This window comes from Gavialis gangeticus, unplaced genomic scaffold (genome assembly GCF_001723915.1).
Source record: "Gavialis gangeticus isolate Ggan-Ray unplaced genomic scaffold, GavGan_comp1, whole genome shotgun sequence".
In the NCBI taxonomy this organism is placed as follows: Eukaryota; Metazoa; Chordata; order Crocodylia; family Gavialidae; genus Gavialis; species Gavialis gangeticus.
In genome coordinates, this window is record NW_017729001.1 from 14,447,566 (window position 1) to 14,469,663 (window position 22,098).

The 22,098-nt window shown below is 44.7% G+C and overlaps 2 protein-coding genes across 3 annotated transcripts in view; both read right to left on the bottom strand.

Moving 5' to 3' along the window:
- Positions 1-2,605, bottom strand: part of LOC109290409 (solute carrier family 2, facilitated glucose transporter member 11-like) — a 96,450-nt gene extending 93,845 nt beyond the window's left edge. Inside the window, exons 1-3 of the mRNA XM_019506899.1 lie at positions 1,726-2,605; positions 1,037-1,135; positions 181-341 (exon numbers count right to left, since the gene is read on the bottom strand). Of these exons, the coding sequence (XP_019362444.1) occupies positions 181-341; positions 1,037-1,135; positions 1,726-1,728 (263 nt within the window). The 5' untranslated portion in view covers positions 1,729-2,605. The remainder of the gene's footprint in view (positions 1-180; positions 342-1,036; positions 1,136-1,725) is intronic.
- Positions 2,606-4,191: 1,586 nt separating this feature from the next.
- LOC109290411 (solute carrier family 2, facilitated glucose transporter member 11-like) overlaps positions 4,192-22,098 on the bottom strand; it is a 23,495-nt gene continuing 5,588 nt past the window's right edge. Inside the window, exons 3-12 of one of the 2 annotated variants that reach the window (XM_019506904.1) lie at positions 19,057-19,217; positions 18,101-18,225; positions 14,627-14,756; positions 14,335-14,483; positions 13,734-13,921; positions 11,902-12,012; positions 11,725-11,826; positions 10,337-10,412; positions 6,935-7,062; positions 4,192-6,591 (exon numbers count right to left, since the gene is read on the bottom strand). In XM_019506904.1, coding sequence (XP_019362449.1) covers positions 6,385-6,591; positions 6,935-7,062; positions 10,337-10,412; positions 11,725-11,826; positions 11,902-12,012; positions 13,734-13,921; positions 14,335-14,483; positions 14,627-14,756; positions 18,101-18,225; positions 19,057-19,217 — 1,377 coding nt within the window. In that variant the 3' untranslated portion in view covers positions 4,192-6,384. The remainder of the gene's footprint in view (positions 6,592-6,934; positions 7,063-10,336; positions 10,413-11,724; positions 11,827-11,901; positions 12,013-13,733; positions 13,922-14,334; positions 14,484-14,626; positions 14,757-18,100; positions 18,226-19,056; positions 19,218-22,098) is intronic. The other variant, XM_019506905.1, reaches the window with a different exon arrangement.

Below are 22,098 nucleotides of genomic sequence, written 5' to 3' on the forward strand. Positions count from 1 at the left end.
CTGTCTTTGAAATGTATAAAATGAAATTAATGGGGTAGATAGGATGAAATAATGGCTGCATATTGTCTAGGAACATTGACTTTTCTTCCCTTCCATAAGGACTGTTTTCTCCAAATCGCCCATAATTTTCTATCCTGTCATATAGAACAGTTCTTAAAATGCTTTTTACTGGATACAGACTTCCCATATTTTGTGGACAGAGATCTTGAGCTGATGGTTCCCAAGAGCCCCCCAATGCTAATAGCAGAGACAATGGATGACCACAGTAACGTGAGGCTCTGCTTGTCAATGAAAGAATGGTATCGTTCCTGCCAGGTCTCATTGATGAATTTCTTGATGTGCTGAAGAGAAAAAAAATGGTGGGGAGAGAGATTTTCACTACCAGTTACCATGGTAGTGAAATACCATGGGTATTTTCATTATATTTGAAAATTCCTAGTAAATATTATAGCATACTTTGAACCAATTGCACTCATACTCTCAACAGTCTTCCTTAGGGAAATTGGTAAGGGCTATATAGTTACATATTAAGAATAGCCAAATCACGTGTCTGCATATTTGAGTAAAAGCTTTTTGCAGCTAATCTCCTGTTCTTTTAAAACTGCCTGTTGTCCTGTATTGATTTTGCTTAAATACCCTCCCACAGGGCTGTACAAGCTGCTCAGGACATAATAAGGACAGAAAGAATTAGGAACAGAATTTCAAGTTGCCTTCAAGACTGGCCCAAAGCAGGACTTGTCAGGGAACACCCTGGATTTGGGCAGTCAGGCTTGACTAGGGAGTTAAAGCCAGGGGATCAAGAGCAGACAAGGTTAGGAACCAGGAGTGGGGGTCCAGACTGGTGGAGCAACAAACCCAGGGAGTCAGGAGCTGGCAGGTCAGGAAATGAAGACTGAGGTTAGAATACGGTGCCAGGCAGAGAGGCATCTGTCCTCCTGAGTAGCTTGCTGCACACTGGGGCTAACTAGCTTGAATGCTGGCCTGACTCCCAAATACAGTTTTAATGTGAGCTGTGTCATCGAGGATGCTGTCTTACCTCAGAAGCATAGGTAATCATGGAAATCTGGAAGCCAAATGAGAAGCTTCCACCAATTCCCAATACACAAATCATTTGAAACAGTTTCTGATACAGAACCTAGAATATAGAAAACAGATTTGTGATATAGCCTGGGTATTCTTTATGGCCTTGCTATCTTCTCTTTGAGTGTTTGGAATTGCTAAAAATAAATATTGAGTTTCTTATTGTTGGAGGATTTAAATAAGGAGAATGCATTCCTTGAAATGCTAAAATGAATGCCTTAAAGTTTCTTTAAATTAGAGGGATATTTCCCACTTTACCTCTAAGTTTTTTCCTTATGTATATGTCTCACAGGAGCAGATATTCAGGGCTTGAAAGTATTTACTTTTGTTTCTTGGTATTACTTTTGTAAATACATTGACCTGAATAATGAAATAGCATTTTATGCTGTCTACATATCTCTGAAAATATGATAATACAATTTAGAAATTAAGTTGCTAAAGGCAACAAATATAAGTTACCATATTTGCTTTTTTAAGTGTTTGGGGACAAACCCAGAAGTTATTGATAACTGAATTATTGAGTTTTATGGGGGTATGCAAATGAGCAGATCGTCATCTGTATTCTCCCTCTTCCCTGCCACTATGCTTGATTGTTTAATATTGACCAGATGTGCAAGGCAAGTACATAAATAATAGAGAACTCACCATATCTGAGAGACAAATGTTTGTTTTTGATTTAATTTTTTTCTTGGTTCTTTCTGCTTGCTTTGTGGTAGAACTCTTTTGGATTAGTAATTTGGTTTCACTTGTTTTTTTCTGAAGGATGTAATCCAGTAACTGAAATAAGCAAGCCTGTAGGCTGGGACCAGTAAAAGTTAAATTTGACTTTGTACTGTTTGCTTTGCAAAAGTTTTTATCCAGTTTGGTGGGTAAGGTTTAGAACAGTTAACATTTTCCCATATGTTTGCTTTGCCACTGGGACATATCTTCTCATGTAATGCATCTTTCCACCAATAAAAATGTTTAGGAAGTGTGTTTATAAGATAGAAAATACAAAATCAGTTTTATGGCTTTTGGATGAAAGAAGAGTCTCCTGACTGTTTAAAATGAAAGGGCCTAGCAAATGTTTATGGAAGTATTTTGGAAATGTTGCATTCACCTTGGAATCCTAGCTTTTATGGGGAAAGATATTCGTAATTAAGATCTGCATACAATATAAAGAAATGATATTTGCTTATGACTATTAGAAAAAAAAAATCTATCTAAATGAAAGTTAAAAATGGATCCTGGGAACATACAAAATAAATATTTAAACTGTTGCTTTATTATTTATGTTATATTACAGAGTTATACACTCCAGCTGTGTGAAACGGCACTATTCTGTTTCGACTTGTGTTTCGACGGAACAGCGCTCCGTTTTGAATTTTGTTTCGATTTGAAATAACTGTTCCGTTCTGTCGAAACAGCTTCACTGTTTTGACCCTGTTTCAATGTTTTGCTGATAGGATATAATGGAGAAGGCCAAAAGAGCCTATAACTTTGTCATTTCTGTCCTGATTTGGATGAAATATGCAAGAATGGTATCCCCTTCTGTGGGCACAAAGCCTGCTAAGTTTCAAGGAGATAACTTCAGGGGTTCAGGGAAACTTCACCCCAAAGTCTTGAAAGCAAAACTTGTGTCACGTGTGTATGTTAAGCGACAGTGTGGTCAAAACTGCAGGGATGCTAGCCCCTGCTAAGGCCACAAAGCCTGCCAAGTTTCAAGAAGATCTGTGCAGGGGTTTGGGGAAAACTGTACCTCAGCTGCAGACAAGCAAAACTCGTGACATGGGTGACACTGTGTGTTTGTTAAGGCACAGCGGGGTGAAAGCTGGAGGCATGCTAGCCCCTGCTGAGGCCACAAAGTCTGCCAGCCATCAAGGAGATCGGTGCAGGGGTTCTGAGGCCCTGCACCCCTAGTTGCTGACAGGCAAAACTCATGTCATGGGTGCTTGTGCAACTGTGTCTATCTTGGGGCACAGGGTGGGGGGGAGAACGGGAACTACTGCAGGCCTGGCTTCTAGGCTCTGCTGCAGCCACAAAGCCTGCCAGCTGTTAAGGAGATAGGGGCAGGGGGGTTCTGGGGCTTGCACCCCTAGCTGCTGACAGGCAAAACTCATGACATGGGTGCTTGTGCAACTGCTGCCTCTCATCAGGCAGCAGGACTGAAGATCCTTCAGCACTTGCCACCACAGACTTGGGGGTAATAATTGACCACAGTATGAACTTGAGCCGGCAGTGCAATGCTGTAGCCAGCAGGGCCACCAATATGCTGGCATGCATCAATTGATGCAGCAAAACCAGAATTGGAGCTCTTTCTCATTTCCTGGTCTCTAATGTTACCTTTTGATGTTTCTCTCAGAGCTTGGCTGGCTCTGTCCTACCACCTTTTCTTTTTTTTCTGTGACTCCTTTACAATATGCAAAGAATTATTTTCCACTCTCACACACACAAAATAGGCAGTAAAAATGGAGGAGAAAGGCTGAAATGTTTTCCTTCACCAACCCAAAGGGAAAAGGTATGAGCATCCTTTGCTTCCCATTAACAAAGGATCTTCTAAGAGAATGAAAGCTCAAACTGTTCATGAGCAAAGCTTTAGTTCTGTGGAGCATCTTGGCAGCTTCAGATCAGAGTAATTGAGTTACTTACAGTTCTTTGAGCCAGGATCAGCTAAAATACTAACTACAGCTCTTTGTTCATTCTAAGCTACACTGGTGCTGTGTGAGTGCTACCACAAAGAAAAAACAATCTTGGGGAAGTATACTAGTAGCAGAAGTGGTTATGTGGGTTAAGAAATGTGGGTTTTGTTTTTTTGGGTGGTTTTTTTTTTTTTAGAGTTATGTGCATTCTCCCCAAGCTGTGCATTCATGAATACTGTCTTTCTAGAATTACAATCCAGTGTAAATTTAAAAATGTCTATTTCATAGTGCGCAATTTTCAAATGGATGTAATTCTGGTAAATCAGAAATATTTTTTCCCAGACCACTAAAGCACATATTGTTTCCTAAAGATATTGTCCATGTTAAGCTTCATTTTTTTTAAACTTCTGCTGTTTTTGATGTAGTCCTCTTCAAAAAAATTCTAACCAGACTTTTTTTCAGTGAGTTTTTTCACCTTTGACACATTTAAAAGTAGCTAATACCTTTTTAATGATTTTGTAGATAATTATTTACATACTATGGATGGAAAATTGAGATTCAGATGACTGTAATGGGGAACTCCTTTCCCTGTTAATAGGAAGGCCTGAAAGGGTAGGAAACCAGGGCCAGGAAGGGCAGTAAGGAGTAGGAGCCCATGTAGACTGAGCTAGGGATTAAGGCCAGGGGGCTAATGAAGCAATTAGCTGCACCTGGGTTCCTGGGGGTAGGGTGCAGAGCCTTAGGGTTGTTAGGGCCCTGAGTAAGAGGGTCATTTGGGGCCTCTTAGAGGCTTAATTTTGATGAGCCACTTTCTTGCAAAAACGTCACCCCCCAAAATGTAGGCTTCTTAAAGTGTGGGGACCCAGACAGTCACCTCGTTTGCCCTCCCCTAAGGCCACTACTGAGTCCCCTAACTGGGAAGAGGCTGGGCTGGGAGATATAAGCCCAGTCTCTGAGCATGCTAGGGCAGCAGTCCCTGCAGGGGGAAGAGGAGCTTCTAGGAGAGCAGGGCTGCTAGAGATGAACAGGCAGGCATCTAAACTACCCTGGGGGAGCTGGAGGTAAGATAGCTCCAGTGGAAGTAGAGCTTGTGGGTAACATTAAACCTGAGGGAGGGAGACTGTTTATGAAGCAGCTGGCTTGTGTTTTATATTCCATTTTTTTTAACTTGAGAGCGAAGGACCAGATTGTGGCTACAGGGGCAGAGGAGGCCAGGAGCAGGACTGCCTGGGTACGTTCCTCTGTTATAGGTGCCAGAAATTAGCCCTAAGCCAGAGGGGCAGAGACTAGTGTAGTAAGGTTGGACCCCCATGAGGGCCTGCCATATTAAGGCAGGGCTGATACCGGGGAGCTCAGGTACTAATTAGTGGAGCAAGGTGGATGGGGCAGCCAGAGAAAAAGGGGCAAGGCTGTGACAAGTGAAGCCTGGATGAGCCCACAGACATCTATCGGAGCACTCCCATAAAGGGGGAGTGCCAAGGGAGAGCAAAGGCCCCAGGTGGTGCTGGCCTGGCCAGACAAATAAGGCTACTCCAAGCCCCAGGGACCCTTCTCCCAACAACAACCAAAAAACATCAAAGTCATGGTAGGCGAGAGCCAGGAGGTGAGGTGGGACTTGGAAAGAGCTGGCAAGCAGGGTGAACCCATTTCCTCACGTGTTCTACAGTGACCCTCTGCCAAATTTCACTAAGCTGACTGCTGCGCACAGACTGGCTCCTTGGCGCCTCCTCAAAACTCTTCCTTCCTACAATGTGGTATTTGTCCCTTCAAAACCTATGCTTCACAAATACCGTATTATAGGAAGGAAAAGTTTTGAAGCGGCACCAAGGAGCCAGTCTGTGCACATGTGGAAAGAATGAGACTTGTCGTTTCAGCATCGCTATAGTTATCTTAATAAAAAGCTAATTTAGTTTTAGAAGTGTGTTGTTACCCAACAAATGGTACATGTAATATGAAGGCAGCAGTCAGATTAGTGAGACCCAGGACAGGGAGGAAGATGCAGAGAGACCAAGCATCATCTAGAAATAGAACAAGCAGGAAGCATAGAGGAACTCAGACTACCAAGGCTACTGGATTTTCAACCAAAAAAAAAAAATCTTGCACAGGTCTGAAAGCAGTTCATGTAAGAACTGAATAATGTAGACCTAAAATTTTCCAGTTCTGTGTTGTAGAATCTAAAGCAACATTGGATTTTATTTCATATACCATTTAACTTTTCCTGGGTCCATCACAGACTGAACTTAACCAGCCTGAGGCAGCAAATCAATAACTTAAATATTCCAGGTTCTTTGTTGTGAAATATAAATTGAAATTCCTGTAGAAGAGGTGAGTCTGCATGCCTTCTCTTCCCTATGGTTCATCAGAAAATTGTTTAAAAACTTAAGCAAAATTTGAATTTTTGCTTCATTGACGGAAATTATGAAAGAAGATACACATTTCGTTGAGTGAAACCAGCATGCTCTGCCATAGCAATCTTGAATTCTGTATCCATTACTCACAGATATCATCTTGCTTTTGTGTTGTCCAGAGAACACCATGTCTGAAAACATGTGATGCTTAGGCAAAATGGGAATAGTAAACGACAGATTAAAATCAAAAGTCCATTTTGGTTTACTTGCCAGTCTGAAAGTGAGAAGTCTTTCTTTTCCCTTGCTTTTTAAGAGACGCTGACTTCCCTGATGGTAAATCAGAGCTTGGTACAGAAGGTATAATCCTCAGTGAAGTTCTTTTCAATGTCTGGGACACACTTCTTCCTAAAATTTAACTTGTTGAATTCTTCTCTGATTTCCATGGCAGATTTTCCCTTTGTTTCTGGAAGGAACAGGTAGATAGAAATCCCTGAGATGAAAAGCACTCCCATAAAGATAAGGAAACAGAATTGGCCAAGGCTCTCCTGGAACAAAGAAAAAAGGAAGAAAGAAAGATGACTATATTCTCTGACTTTTCAACATCTGCAGTGTCATTTTTGGATCTTTAGACTCAATAACTTAAAGATAAAGCCTTTATGTTTTGACCTTTGGCATATGCTCTTTGAGCTGATTTCAAATTCATCTCCAAATCAAATACACCACCTTTAATATAAGTGCCCTCCATAGTGTGTGCGCCAAAAAGTTTCAGGTTGACATGATATTGTAGTCTATTGCTTTTTCTTTGTCCCTTTTCCCACTTCCTTGACAGGGTCCAATATTGTTTGGAATAGGGAGCAGTTGGGAAATGTTCCAGTTTGTGTCACTTACCACAATAAATGGGAAAGTCATGCCAATCACAAAGAGTCCTGTCCAGTTGAGAGACCCACCAATTACAAAGGCAGGTGGTCTGGATGACTGATCAAAGATTTCAACCCTAACGGACGCTGTAGCACCAGCTGAAAGAAAGATGAGACATAAATAAGCACCACATGCTGTGCTGTTTTCAGTTGTTCTGGTTCCCTTCTCTTTCCTCTGTCTCTTCTCTCCACCACCCTGTGACAAAATACCCAACCAATTGTGTTGGTGAAAGTAGAGAACAACAGCTTCATTAATTTCAAGGCCAAGGTAAAAGTTTGGATAAGTTGTAGGCAGTGTATGCAGTGGAAAGCTAGGGCATCTGAGTTCTAATTTCTTCTCTGCTGAGTTGCTGTATGCCTGTGGACCAGTCACTGAGGCACCAGTGTAGCAAGCATTGTTGTAATCTCATCTAGGTCACAGGGCATACTGTACTTGGAAGTTAGGTAATCTTTAATACATTACTGAATTCAAGGTTTAAATCTCCCTGCCTTGGTTTTCAGGGAATGTCATCATAAGACAACTAGCAAATATGCAAGAACAGGACACACTGGTATTTGAGAGAGTATGGCATTTCTCCACATCTAGAAGAAGAAATGTCTGTGGTGTATCTCATGCTACCATATGACAGAAGTTGACATTTTAAATCATTCTTCAATTAACTCACTTGAAAAAATGCAAGTATTAATTAGCAATTGCTTTGGGGACTCTGAGGTCCTGGCATAAGAGATTCTGGTTGAAAGTCCCAGGTCTTTTGTTGTTGCAACTACAGAAGCCTGCATTTTGAATAACCCAATGTAGTGTATATAGTAGTATTAGGCTAGACCTATACTAGAGATAGGTAAGTTCTATAGAATTGAGATTTTAGTAATGTTTCATACTATGTTTTTAGCAGGGTTATGCGAAATTTTGCCTGGCATTTTGTTTCAAAGCTGTTTCAATGTGTTTTGAGCTCAAAACAGTGAAATTGACATGAAACAAAAGCCTTCAAAACAGCTTCAAAACGAAACAAGGGAACTCGAAACATTTCGAGTTCCAAAGCCAGGCTTACTGGCTTCGGCACCAGTCCCAGCCGGCAGCACTCGCCTCCTCTCATCTGGCAGGCAGATTGCAATCTCGCCTGCACCCCCGGGAGGGCTACGGGGGCTGTGCTGGTGTCCTCCTGGGGCTGTGGGCCCCTGATCTGCCTGCCAGATGACAGACCGGCACTGGGTGCAGCTCACACCCAGCACCAAGAAGATCAGTGCTGCCGCTGGTCCCAGGTGGCAGCACCTGGCTGCCTCCTGTCATTTGGCAGGCATATTGGGGGCCCGCACCCCTGGGAGGACTCCGGCACGGCCTCTGCAGCCCTCCCAGGCATCCCGGTGGGCCCCCTATCTGCCTGCTGGATGGACAGGAGGCTGGTTCTGCTACCTGAGGCCAGTGGCAGCCAGCGCGGTCCCTGGGGGTGTGAATCAGGGTGACCACCCTGGGCCTCATGCTTTGGGGGGCCCTGTGGAGCCAGGCAGAGTGGCCATGGGGACTTTGCACCACTGCCACTGCTGCTGGCTTCGTCTGGCCATTTGCTACCCTCCCATGGTACCGCCACGGATGGCGACAGTTTCTTCGCATCCAGGGCTCATAGAATTGGAGCAGGAACAGGTCTCCGCACAAATTGATTTGCCCTGGGCCTGATCCCATGCACCCTGGATGCAAAGAAGCCGCCGCCAAACTGATTTTCCTTGGGCCTCACACCCTCCTTGGGTCTGCTCTGGCAGCATCAATTGGGCTGCTGCCAGAGCCGACCAGAGGAGGGTGCGGGGCTCGGGGCAAATCAGTTTGTGTGGGGACCTGCCCCTGCCCCGATCCTCTGCGCCCTGAATGCAAAGAAACCACCGCCACCATTGGCAGCAGCAGCAGTGGGGGGGGAGGGGGGGAGGTAATGGGTGACCAGATGTGAAGCTGGCAGCGGCAGTACAGAGTCCCCACGGCCACTCCGTCTGGCTCTGCGGGGCCCCCCAAAGTGTGAGGCCCAGGGTGGTCACCCAGATTTCCACCCCCCCTAGGGACGGCCCTGGCTGCTGCTGGTCCCAGGTGGCAGCATCAGCCTCCAGGCAGATCGGGGTCTTGAAACTTGAAACGAAACACTGTTCCGTGGAAACAGAAGTCGAAGCGGAATGGTGCTGTTTTGCACAGCCCTAGTTTTTAGGTCCCAAGAGTATTTAAAATAACTTTGTGTTAGTAAACCATCCCTCACTGCCCTGCCAGGAGAAGGTATGTCAACTGGAAAGTCATTTAAAGCTAAAGGAAATTATATGGTATATATTAGGGAAAGAAGAACCTCTGTCTGGGACAGATGAAGAGTATGAGTGTGTGAGTGCATGCACACTCACTTTTATATAATACAGAGTTGTAAAACTTTCTTTATTCAGACTTTCTGTATTTATTTTTCTCTCTGCCTGCTGTTTGCTTTGTTTATCATCCTATTTTCTTTTCCAGTGGCTATTTTCCCCCTTCCTTCTGGCCTCTTTTTGGTCTCAGTTAAGCCCAGTAACAATTAAGTGTACATCAGTTTACTGAATTCAAGATTTTTCACATGAGTTCCAATTTAGGTGAAATGAGTTTGACTGTGACTGATATTATGCAGTGTGCAAGGCCAATACTTGCTTCAAACAGTGTACTAAGTGTGTCAGAACTGTGTTAAAGATAGCGGCCACAGGCTGGATCTGGCCTGCAGAGCCCTGTAATCTGGCCCCTGGTGCTGTCTGTGGGTCTCAAGTGGACCCATAGGCAGCAGGTGGGATGCACTGGATGGCCTCATGCACTGCACACTGCACCCACTCTGGCTGCCCTGGGACTGTGCCCCCATCCTGTATTCATCTACATGGTGCCTGCTCCAGCACATGTCCTGGAGCAGTCGGGGCAGGTGCTGCGTACAGCAGTCTTTGAGTGGGTGCCATGTGCAGTGCAGTACCAGACCAGCTGCCCTGGGGCACATGCCACACATGGTGCCCACCCTGGGACATGCACTGGATTTGGCATGCAGTGGATGTGCATGGGAACAGGCATTGCATTCGACAGGGTCCCAGAGCAATGGACAGTTGGGGGGGCACTGCTGCCACTTTTCCCAGCAGCAGAAGGCAGAAAGTGTCCACTGCCACTGCTTTTTCTCCACAGCAGCAGGGGAAAATGACTGCTGCCAAAGCTCCCCTGCCACTGAATGCCAGCAGAGTTATATGTCTGCAGGCTGGATCAAATGGATCTGTGGGTTGAATGCAGCCCTTGGGCTGGAGGTTGCCAGCCCCTGGTATAAGGTGTCTATTCTCCCCACCCCCCAGCCATGTTGATGTAGTTAGGTAGTGTGGTTTCTTTCTCTTGTATGAAGGAATTATTCACCTGGCCCAATTGCGAAGCAACTCACATATATGATAATCAAACCAAGGCTGCAATACGGCACCCAGAAGAACCAATCCTAAGGGAGAAAACACGTTTTAGGATGTAGAAGCACTTCCTATTTTCTGCCGAAGTCCTTTCAAGTAAAGTACAATGCACTTGACTGGTAAATGTAGGATTTTGTGATTGTGGGAGGCATGGGAAAGTGTTCATTAGATGAGTGCAGGACAGGAGAAAGAGGCTTGATAGCATAGAGCAACTGCAGACTTCAGAAACTTTAGGTTGGAAAGGGCCTGAGAGAGCATTTCCCTTTCACTCTGGCCTCCCCCTAACTTTTAGAAATATGAGGTATGCCAATTCTCTTCTTGCTTGTTTTTGTTGGATGGCATCTAAAATAACTCATGTAGAATGGGAACCATCTCAGGCCTTGCCTGAAGGGGTAAGGGTCTTGAGCACTGAGGATCTGGGCAGGGGAAAGACTGGCAACCCTTTCTTACACCACTTTTGACTAAAAGCATTCATGTGACCAAGCAAACAGGACAAGGGTTTAAAACAAGACTAGCTGGTGAAAATGGGACATATGGTCACCCTGTCTGAACCTCCTCCATGGAGCACCTTGCCATGTAGAGAAGAGTCAGTGTGCTCCAGTGCACAAGATGCTGTTGGTGGAAGGAAGGACAGAAGGGACAAGTGATTCTGTGATTGAGCAGGTCCAGCATGAATAAAACAATGCTGGGAGAGTGCTATTACCTTGCTGCCAGGTATAGATCCTCTTTCCAGATCTCTAGTATTATAAGAGCCCTGCCCCTGAAAAGATTTGGCAGTGGTACCAGAACTGCTGTTAGTATCATAGAAGTTAGCTGGCAGGCTCATTCCCCTTTTTGAGCAGCCCTATTCACTTTTCAATGTATCTAGCAGCAGAACTAATGTTAAGGTGCTCTTTTTCTTTGTTATCATGTGCTTTACTTTTATACCATGTTCAAAACTGCACCTGTTAAAAGGAAACAACTTTACAATGACCAATGGCCTGCACTTACAGATATTTGTATAAAAAAAAAAAGCCTGCTCCAAGGCTTAGCTTTTATTCATCTTAAGTGGGGCAAATGGAAAAGAAGGGAAGATTACAAGAAGCTCTGCCAAGAGAAGCCACAGTCACAGGATGCCTAGGTTAAGCAGTTACAGGATTGACTTCACATGAGGTTCAGCTCTGCCTGCACAGAGTGCAAGGCTGGTGGAGTCATTTGACAAATGTGAGAATCCATGTGATCTAAGTTATTTTGGGGATTCTAAATCTAGCTGGCCTGTTTCTATAGGTCATCCTGCCTTTGAGGAGAGCTTAAAAGTTGGATGGATACTAAACAAGGAACCACCACTGAAAAGAGTTTCTTTACCTGCAGTGAGATTGTCACTGTGAGGATTGCTGCTAAGAAAGCCATGATCCAGTAGCCACACCAAAGCAGTACTTTTCTGCCACACCGCTCAATGATGACGGTCTGAAGGACAGAAATTATATTAACATCACTGCAAGTGGAGCAAATTTAACCAGTTCTCAATGTGCTAATACTTACACAGAATATAGCAGAGATAAGTTCACAGAAACCAATTCCCAGTGACATGTAGGAGATAGTGTCTTGATCAAACCCAGCTGTGTGGAGCACATCAAGTGCATAAAAGTAGATCTAGAAAAAAAACAGCATAAATATACACATATCTGTGTGATACTGATCCTGAGTAACTGGGCAGACAGAAGAGACAAGTAGCTGCTATTCAACAATGACTATGCTGATTAGTCTGACTGCTCTTTAGCTTTATAATAAGGTACAGTTGTTCATCATTTTTGTAGTATTTGTGAGGTTTTATATTATTGGCAGATAAAACCTTGTAAAATGTTCTTAACAATAATTTAGCTAAAATTAATAATATCTTCATCTGTTGAAGTGTCATTAGTTCATCATATCTGATGAAGGGTATTTGTGCCTGAAAGCTTGCTAAGAAGAATTTTCCCAACTATTTGAGTTGGTTTAATAAAAGATACCAGATTTACCCAAAGAACCTTGTCTGCCATTAGTTCATCATAGACCTTTATCATTAAGTGCTTTTTTTTTAAACAGGCTTACAACCTTACGGCTTAAAAATTCAGCCTTTTCTGCAGGAATAGAATATGGTTTTCTGGGTTTTTTCCCCCCTGAAAAGCTGCAAAACTGAGCTGGGCTGCTCTTCCTCAGTCTTTCCAAAAGAGGATGGTTTGGTTTATATCAGCTTTCCTCTGCTGCCAGTACTGAGGGGCATGTGGATTTGTTGTATATTATAATATGAATGGAGCAGTGGTGCAGTGTTTTCAACTCTAAGTAGATTAGGATTCACTTTTTAAACCTATTATGTAATCATATTACATTAATTATATATCTAGCTCTCTGACTGTGTTTTTCATCAGTAGGTCAATAGTATTATCCTCACCACCATTTCATAGGTCAGGATACTGAGTCACAAAGACTTGCTGAGGGTGACCTAGTAGACTCATCCCAGAACTAAGCACAGAGTTCAGATCTCCTGAGTCCCCAGGCCAGGCTGCTGTCCACTTGGCCACATCACCCCTCTCCACTTGTTGAAGATTGTTTTCCTTCTGTTGAAGTGAGCTCAAACTCATGAAAGGTTATAAACTAATCTCTGATTTAGTTTAGTATGTAAAGTGCATCTCTACTCTGCCTTCTGCCTTACTTGTCATCCTTGATTATGCAGATGTTAGCTTGTCACTGAGTTACCTGTCTTTCCTTATTGGTTAGCAAGTCACAGCACACCTTGACTTATAGGGGAAATTAGCATAACTACTCATTGCTCTGCTAGTCTCTACTAGCTTTCATAAACAGCTGTGTATATGGGCACTGTAGACACAAATCCAAAAAAATCATGGTAGAAGATGTTTTTTCTTTCCAACAACCTATGTGGAATTCTCCAGTGCTTGGAACTATCTCCCTTTCTTTTCATGATATATTTGAGATCGTTCAAGAGAAACTGAAATCAGTATTTGGACTGCAGTGTTAAACTTGGCTGTATTTCGGCTTCTGCCTCTGCTATCACCACAATGTTTCAATGGCTGGAAGAATCATGCCAATAGAGGCAAAGCAGTTGCCTCAAGTTGAATCCAGGCAAATGCCAAAATGAAGGTGGCAGCAACTAAAAGAAGCATTAATATAAAGCCTATTGCAAGTTTTGATGACATAGGCATGGCTCAACTAAAGAAAAGTTCATTGCAGCCCCGTAGCAGTTACACAACTGGCTGTTATACAAACCCTGGAAGAAACAGACTCAAATACAAAAAGGTTAAGAGAGACCAAGAAGACAATTCTGAATTTGTAGCCCGTTGATTGTTTTGAGACTTGAAGGGTGGAAGATACGCAACTGCATTGATGCCAGAAAGCTGTATTGTAAATGAAAGGGAAATTAAGGTGTACAGCTGCCAACGAAAAGAAGCTTCTTTCAATAGTTCCAAGATGCTCATGACCTTTGTATTTTTCATTGCACTCTTCTCTTTCAGCATTTCATCAATCTCAACCTGATGATGCCCTTCACCCCAAAGCTGGTTCATGGCTGTGCAAGATAAGGAGAGCAAAAGCCATCATATTAGTCCATCTCTTTGTTAAGTTGATATAAGGAATGTTTTGAGTAAATGATTTGTGAGCCATGCACTACATGCATGCTTTGATTCCTCCATTGAATTGACTGACTCAGACATTATTTTTCAGAAGGTTTTGTACAACAGTGAAATTAATTAGTATCTGTAGAAAGTCAAAGGTGTGCCTAATACAGAATTTTCCAGGAAGGCAATTACTTTTGCTAATTTAGACTAGTATCAAGATTTGTAGCTGGTCAGTGTTTACAGAATCAGTTGAGAAATGGGCACTAGGGAACTTCATTCCTACTTAACTCTTAGGGGAATATTAATTTTACAGAATTGGCTAAATCAAAAGAAATAAAACCCAGGGGGAAAATATCTATATTACCTTTCATGCAGCCGTCCTCATCTCCTTTATGTATCAGGAAGTAGGGTGGGGACTCAGGAAAGAATGGCAGAGTGACCAGTTGAGCCAATGCTGGAATTCCACCCAAGGCCATCAGCATAGGCCACAAGGATTTACTTCCTAAAAGCTCTCTAGGAAGCATAAAAGTATACATATTATAGAATGGAAGTTCATCAGATGTTGGCTTTGGAGAGCCAAGTGAAAAATTGGAAAAGAAGGGGGTTAAAAAGAATATATGGAAATGAAGGCAAGTAAGGAAATAAGTGTATTTTACCTTTGTCCCATAACTTGCCCTATGGATTTTCCTAGTGCCCAAAAAACAGCGGCAGTAGAGTTTCCAAATCCACGTAGCTTCTTGGGGGAAATTTCCCCAATATATTGAGGATGTAGAAGCAAAGCAAAACCTTGAATTGGGGTGGAATCATGGAAAAGAAGAAACAAAAAAGTTGTAATAATAGGAATTAACTCTGCATATTAAAATTAGTTTGTACAAGAGTTTAGCTGATGCATGCATTGAATAGCTTCTCTGTATGTGGTGGAAAAAGTGATAAAGGCCTGAAACTATTAAATTAACTGAAATTAGGTTTGTGCATGAAGATGGGGCTCCCCCTATCCCCAAGAGAAGGGACTGGAAATCACCATAGGGCCTTGTAAACAGGTCCTGCCTAGAAAGGGCTTGAGTGCACCCTTTGTGGTGGACTAACCCTGCAGACCCTAGGGCAGGGGTTGTCAAATGGGGGTACTTGGGAAGGCCCCAGGGGATACACGATATGCTGCTTTGTGTTTGGCCACCGAAAGACCCGCCCCCCCACTCACTCCACATCCAGAAGGGGGTACCCACCAGGAGGGGTGCACTCCTCAGAAAAGGTTGAAAATCCCTATCCTAGGGTTTACTTCCTTTTGCTTGCTTGCGACATCTTGATGGAATCTGAATGTTGTAGGAGGTCGCTTGTAAATCCCTTGGGTGGGAAAAGTGAATGTGGTGCCATGGGACTCTAGCACAATTCCAAGATCAGATCATTCAGCCAGTCCTGCCTCTCTTCCCGTAGTTCTTTGGCTAACTCAGCCCCTGAGGGTTCCATGCCTCAGTGGCATATAGCACAGCCTATAGGCCTTAAACATGGCCTCCAGCTTCCCCCATAGCCACATCCATACCTCACAGATGTCACAGTCACAATTCCCTGGGGCCTTCTGGCCTAGCCAGTGAACTCAGCCTCTCAGGCCTTAATCTCTTGTTCAGGCTTCAGTCTATAAGGCCCCATTTCCCATTTGACCCCATTTTCTCTCCTCATCATTTCACAACCCATGGGTCATGACCCAAAAGGGGGCTGCAAGAATAAATGAAAAGGTCACGAACAAACTTTAAAAATGGATTCTCCTTTAAAGGATAAAAAACGTGGGAAATCATGGCTTCTCCCTTGTAGGCTGGCAGAGTTCCAGCCTGTAAAGGGTTGCTTGGGGCTCCCCATGCCCCACACACCCACCCCCTGCCCCAAACACTGTGGGCCTGCGGGTGGAGAACAGTGGGTCAGGAGTGAGGGACACTGGGTTAGGACTGGCCATCAGTGTTTACAAATGGGTCTTGGTACAAAAAAGTTTGAGAACCACTACTCTAGCCGAGACACTCAACCCTGGCCCACTGGCTCAGTATTCAGCTCCTCAGTCTCAGCCCCCATATGCTCCTGCCTCTTCTGGGAGTTCTAATTGAAGAGCATTGAAGTATCCTTCTGCATGGGATATAGCCCTCTTGGCCTCAGCACTTTGCCTTCCCGCCCAGTGGAGGGCTCAAAACAAAGGGGGTGCATCTACACGAGGTGCTTTATTGGGCATGTGCATTAGACTACTCTAATGCACAATAAAGCATCACTGTCTACACATGCATAGCAATTACTGTGCAGTATATTAATCTAATGCAGTATATTAATCTAATCTAATGATACAGGTGCTAGAAACTGGTGCATTAAACTAATGTGCTGAAGTGCATGTGTAGATGCTGGCTGGGAGCAAAAAGCTCCCAGTCAGCCTAGGCAGCAGGGGGCAGGGAGAGCTGTCCTGGTTCAGCAGGATGCTGCCTGCCAGCTATGTGCTGGGAAGACTGGCTGGGAAAACTGTCTTGTCTCCAGGCAGCTGTTTGCCAGCCAAGTGGAAATTGGGACAGGTCCTAATCTCCACTCAGCCAGAAGAGCTGTCCTGGCTGGTGGGCAGCTGCCTGCTAGTCCCATGGAGATAGGGACCTGTCCTGATTTCTGTTGGATGGGGAGAGCTGTCCCAGCTGCCAGGCAGCTGCTTCTTAGCCTTGTGGAGATGAGAACAGGAAGCTTTCAGCTCTTTCCTGCCCCACTGATATCAGGACCACCACCCATATTTTCTGCCAGCCCAGGCCTGGCATCTTGGGGAGCCTGGAGTCCCTCCTGGCTGCTGTAGGGGGCAGAGCAGGGCAGGAGCAGCCCTAGACTGAATTGCTCCTGTCAGGAGCAAATTTGCTTCTGATGGGTGCATGTTCAGATGAGTGCAGGGCTGCAGTTTAATGCAGCTGAACTTTCTGTGCAGAAAATTCAGACATAATAATTGCACAAGTAGACACACCCAGAGTGCCCTGGGCACCTTACTCCTTTTATTCCCCCTTACAGCTATGATCCAAACCTCCAGTCATGAACATAAACACCAACAAACTGCTGTCAACTAAAATGCTTCCAATCCCCCCACCTGGGTCCACAAAGGGCATGCTCAAAACACCAGCAAGCTGCTACCCACTAACATGCTTAAACCACCCACACAGGCTTTGTCCCAATCTGCTGGCCCCCTCCCATGCTTTAGGTTGCTTTTCTCAGTCTACAGCTTCTTCTCCCTCACAGCCTACTGGCAGGAACTCCTGTCTTCCCAGAGATCTGGACCCTTTTGCTTGTTCTGACCCAGCAACCAGAGTTTATACTGCCTGAGTTCAGCCCCTTCCCATCAGGGCCTCTCTGATGAGCAATAGGTGTAACTCATTACATCAGCCCAACAGGCAACCTGCTCTTCTTTGTGGACACCGGTCTATCTGAACTACCTTTGCTTCCCACCTACCTGCTCAGAGCTCTGGCTTACTGTCATGCAGCTAGCTCCCAAGTAATTACCTGCAGCTAAGGAGTCACCTTATCTAGCTTCCCTCTGGGTGCTTATTCTCCTGCAACTAGCTCTTGTTCCAGTGCCTGCATCTGACAGCAGGTCTTGCCCTGCTGCCCCTTTCCCTTAAAATAGCAGGAGCCCTTGCTCTCTGGTACAGGCCTCCCAGTGTATGGGCAGGTAGACTTAAGAAAATTATTTTGCCATTCAGCACTGTGCAGTCTCACAAAAGAACATTACAAAATGTATTGTTTGCAGAAGCAGATTCCTTTCCAGATTTAGAAAGGGGTCCTCTTACTGAATGGGACATGAGCTACCTGTTGTAGCTCATGTAATAAATCCCATACATACTGACATTAGCCTGAGATATTTTGAGATCTGGGCCTTCTGCCAGAAATGAGTATGACCAATTAGCCCAGCTCATCATTCCAATCCTAAGGGTTTTATAAGTTAAAGATGGCTAAATAAAGTATCCTAAAGAATTTACAGAGACAAAATAAAAAGGCATGTTCTTATGAATGAAAGGCACATTAGATCATGGATTATAGCATTTTACTTTCTTAGCAAAAGGAGATCTTATTTGAAGAGACAAAGTTTTGGGATTGAAGTGAAAATACCTGTTACTTTGTGTGAAAAGTCTTACCTGCACTCATGCCACATAGCAAGCGTCCTATAAGAATCATCTCAAAAGACCTGGCCATCCTGCTGAAGCCCAGGAAAAGTGCAGACACTAACATGAGCAAATTGTTGCCCATTAGACATTTCTTTCTGGAACAGGGTACAACAGAATTGTATGAACAGGTTAGAATGTTTTTAATGCTATGGTTTCTTTGTGAAATTCTATGTTCAGGGCACCCTGGTTGAGAATCGGTGATATAGCCCTTCTCCATGATGCTGAGTTCTTAGAGGCATGTTCAGAAAGTCCATTTTGTCATTGACTAGGAGGCTGCCTACCATCCTTGCTGATGGTAACATGGGCTCAATAACATGTGCCTTTGTGAGTTCCCACCTGGTGGCCACATCTACATGAGATGCTAACTGCATAGTAGCTCGTTACTACTGCACAGCAGCATCACATAGCAGGAAGCATGATTCAACACTACTGCATGGTAGCATTACATAGCAGGAAGCATGACACAATGCTACTGCGCAGTAATAACGAGCTACTGCACAGTCAGTGGCACCTAAAAGCCATTTGGTGATGCTGTTGCACAGTAACTGGTTACTGCACAGTCATTTAGTACTTTTTAATATAAGTACTACATGACTGTGCAGTAATGACTGTGCAGTCAGTGTCTCATGTAGATGCAGCAAGTCTGTAGCAATAGAATTCATAAGGATTGAGGGGCTCAGCCAGGACAGCTGTAGCCGAGGCAGAATGCTGTTGTTCGCTTCATTAGCACTTCACTCCAGTAGTCCTCGTTATCCAGCTGCTTCCTGTAGAATGTCATGTCAAGTTTAATGTTTCAGTCTTTATTTTTATGGGACTCGATATTATGGGACTTGGATACATAAGGCTGGCTTGCACTTAAGGGCTTCAATCACTATTTCATTACTTTATAACTTTTTGTTTAGAAAATAATTTTTTCAGATACATACTTGCCATATTTTACACTCAGGTATCCACTGCTCATAGATGCCAAGATTCCCCCAATACCAAAGATGGATACGATGAATGACCAGAGCAACAAGAGGTTCTCAGACTGAATGGGAGAATCATATCGCTCCAGCCAAGTTTCATTGATAAAACTCTTAACATGCTAGGAAAGAAAGGGAGATTTCCGTTAACAGTAATAGGGATTGTTATCAATAGCAATAATTGTTTTTTCATTACATATAAAGCTAGTACTGTTGTTTTACAGCCATAAGTTCTTATAAAAGCAGTGCAGATCAACCCTGAACCTTTCTTAAACAGTCCCTCAGGAGTGTGCTAGATTAGGTGGTGCTTTTTCAAAGATACCACCAAACTTATTTTAATTTGTAATTTAGAGGTAAATTCCATTGAGTAGCACTGAGGTTACAGAGAAAGATGCTGAATTTAAAGATAATATATTGGAGGGTTTTTTTTCTTTTTTAGTTCAGTGGTCACCAACCAGTGGATCTTGATCCACTGGTAGATCTCGGAGCCTCTTGCAGTAGATCTTGGAGTTGATCCAAGGCTGGGGTGGGGGGCTGAGTGCCCTCATGCGCCCCAACCCCGCAGGTCAGTCCATGGGGGGAGGGAAGGGGAAGGGGCAGGGGCTAGATCGAGGCCCCTATGGTGAGGGACAGTGCCACAGAGGCAGGAGCAGGGGTAAGCTGAGTGGGGTCCCAGCTTTAGTTCATTTGGATTTTTTTGTTTTTTATATTGCAAAATTCAGTTCTGTCTGAAAAATTCACATATGTCTTTTCTTAGCATACATGGCATGGCAGGAGGTGTGATTGTCATGGCTGGGGATCAGATCACATCACAACATTAAATGAATGTATGCCAAGGGCCTCAGAGGGGAGCCTGACTTAAGGTACCTGTCTCTTCTCCCCCTTGGACAGCTGATGAAGCTCCCAAAGACAAAAGGGTAAAGAGACAATGCAGAAAAAATAATGCTGCCTGGACCTGTATTAATAGTTGTGACAGAGGAGAGCTGATGAGTGTCCCATCTAGGCCACTTTAAGCATACTCTGTCTTTGTCTTCTCCTCTAGCATGGACTCCAGGCACTGTGGAACAAAGCAGGCATGAACTGGTTCCTTGATTTATATTAACAACTGTTTAACTCCAGTGACTAATGAGCATTTGAGAAAAAGAAAATAGGCCAAAAGTTGTATGTAATATTCTATGTTAAAGGTTCCATACTACTACCCACTCACAGTGACTGCTCATAGTATCCATGTTCTCAAAGCTGCACATGGTGTCAGCAAAACTAGAGAAGACCAAGCTTGACATTTCTAACATTTCCAGTATAAAGAAACCAAACAGAAGGTTAATCCTCTCCCATACCAAAACTAACAATTTTCTTCATACATCATAAAAAGGTAAAGTTAAGTACAATCCCAGCTTTTGAAAAATCTGTTGCATATCAACTTTATGGCTTCTGGAGTAAGAGGTAAGGAAATGTACAGCCTTACTGTACTGACCAGCCACCTGCATCATGTCTCCCCAGAGAAGCTGCCTGAAATATAAAACAACTTTCTCTCCTTTGCCCCACTGTATTATCTTCCATGTTTTGACAAACTTATAGGATTGAGTAGAAATGGGATGTGCTGAGGATAATTGCAATTATAAACAAATCCAGCCTTTTAAAAGGTGGGCGGACTTGTGCTCCGGGGGTGACCAAACCCCAACCTCCCACCCCAGGATGGGCAGACCAAGCTGTGTAAGTGGCAAATGGGGACTTGTTTAATCAGGATGTGATATACATCTCTGCTGTTCATGCTGCTCTTGGTACCCCCTCCCTTCTCTGTGCTTACGGCACCTCCTCTTCCCCTTTCCCCTTCTACTTATGCCTCTGGGTGCAGGAAGGGATCAGGGAGATTTGCCTGCCATTCCTACTGTCTCATCTGCTTCTGCTCCACCCCAGCCAGAACTGTGGGGAGTGACTGCATGGGGTGCTGGGCTTGGCTGGGACAGGAGCCAGGGCAATGGCAGGTGGTTTCCTCCCGCTGCACCTGCTTTCAGGTTCATTGGAAACACCTGGGGGGAGCAAGCAGCAGAGACAGGGAACCTGCTTGCTGCCACTGCTGCTGGTGTCCCCCTTTCTCACTGAGCAGCCCAGCTGGAGCAGGGGAGAAGCTGGGGACAGTGGTGAGCAGGGGGTGGAAATGGGAGAGGATGTGCGCCTCAGCATGAAGGGGAAGGGAGGGGATTTCTTTCCTCAGGGACTTAAAGGTCTTGGCTGCTGCTCCTGCAGCATGTTGGGTAAGTGGGGCTTGATTGCGCCACTGCACCTCCTCTGGTTTTTCCCCGGACTGCAATGGAAACATTGTCGTAGTGTGCGTCTACATGAGACTCTATGTCACCATAGTGACGAGTTATGGCAATGTAGCTTATCACTACAGCCACGTAGTATTCGCAGGCATGAACCATGATGCCGACGCTACTGTGCAGTAGCAACGAGCTACTGTGTAGTAGGGCTGTGCGAAGCTTCAGGTGCTGATTTGATTCGGAGGAGATTCGGCCTGATTCAGCGGGTGAATTTCTGAATCTGAATCGAATCAGGAGACCAATTAAAAGGTCTGAATCAATTCAAAGCTCTCCAAATTGATTTGGAAAAGATTTGGAGAGCTTTAGTGATTTGGGCAGTCCCCGCTCACCATAGCAGGGAGCTAGGCCTGGACTCCAAGCTGGTAAGTAGGGGGCGGAGGAGAAGCTGGAGGAGGGGGGAGGGGACCATGGGGAGACCCCTGCCAGGCCCCATCTCCTGCTTGCTCCACTCCCCCGAGTGCCTCTGACCCCCTGCCCACTTCCCCAGCCCCCCATGGCTGCTCCACCTGCCCCAGCTCCCAGCCCCTTAAAACAAAACCTGGATTCACCGTGTGTTGCTGGGCGGAGGGGTGATCCCTGCTGCCCCCCACAGCCCCACACCATGTAGGGGGTTCTGCCATGAGCCCCCTGATCCCCACCCGCTGTCCCAGCCCCCCCATGGCTGCCCTGCCTGCCCCAGCTC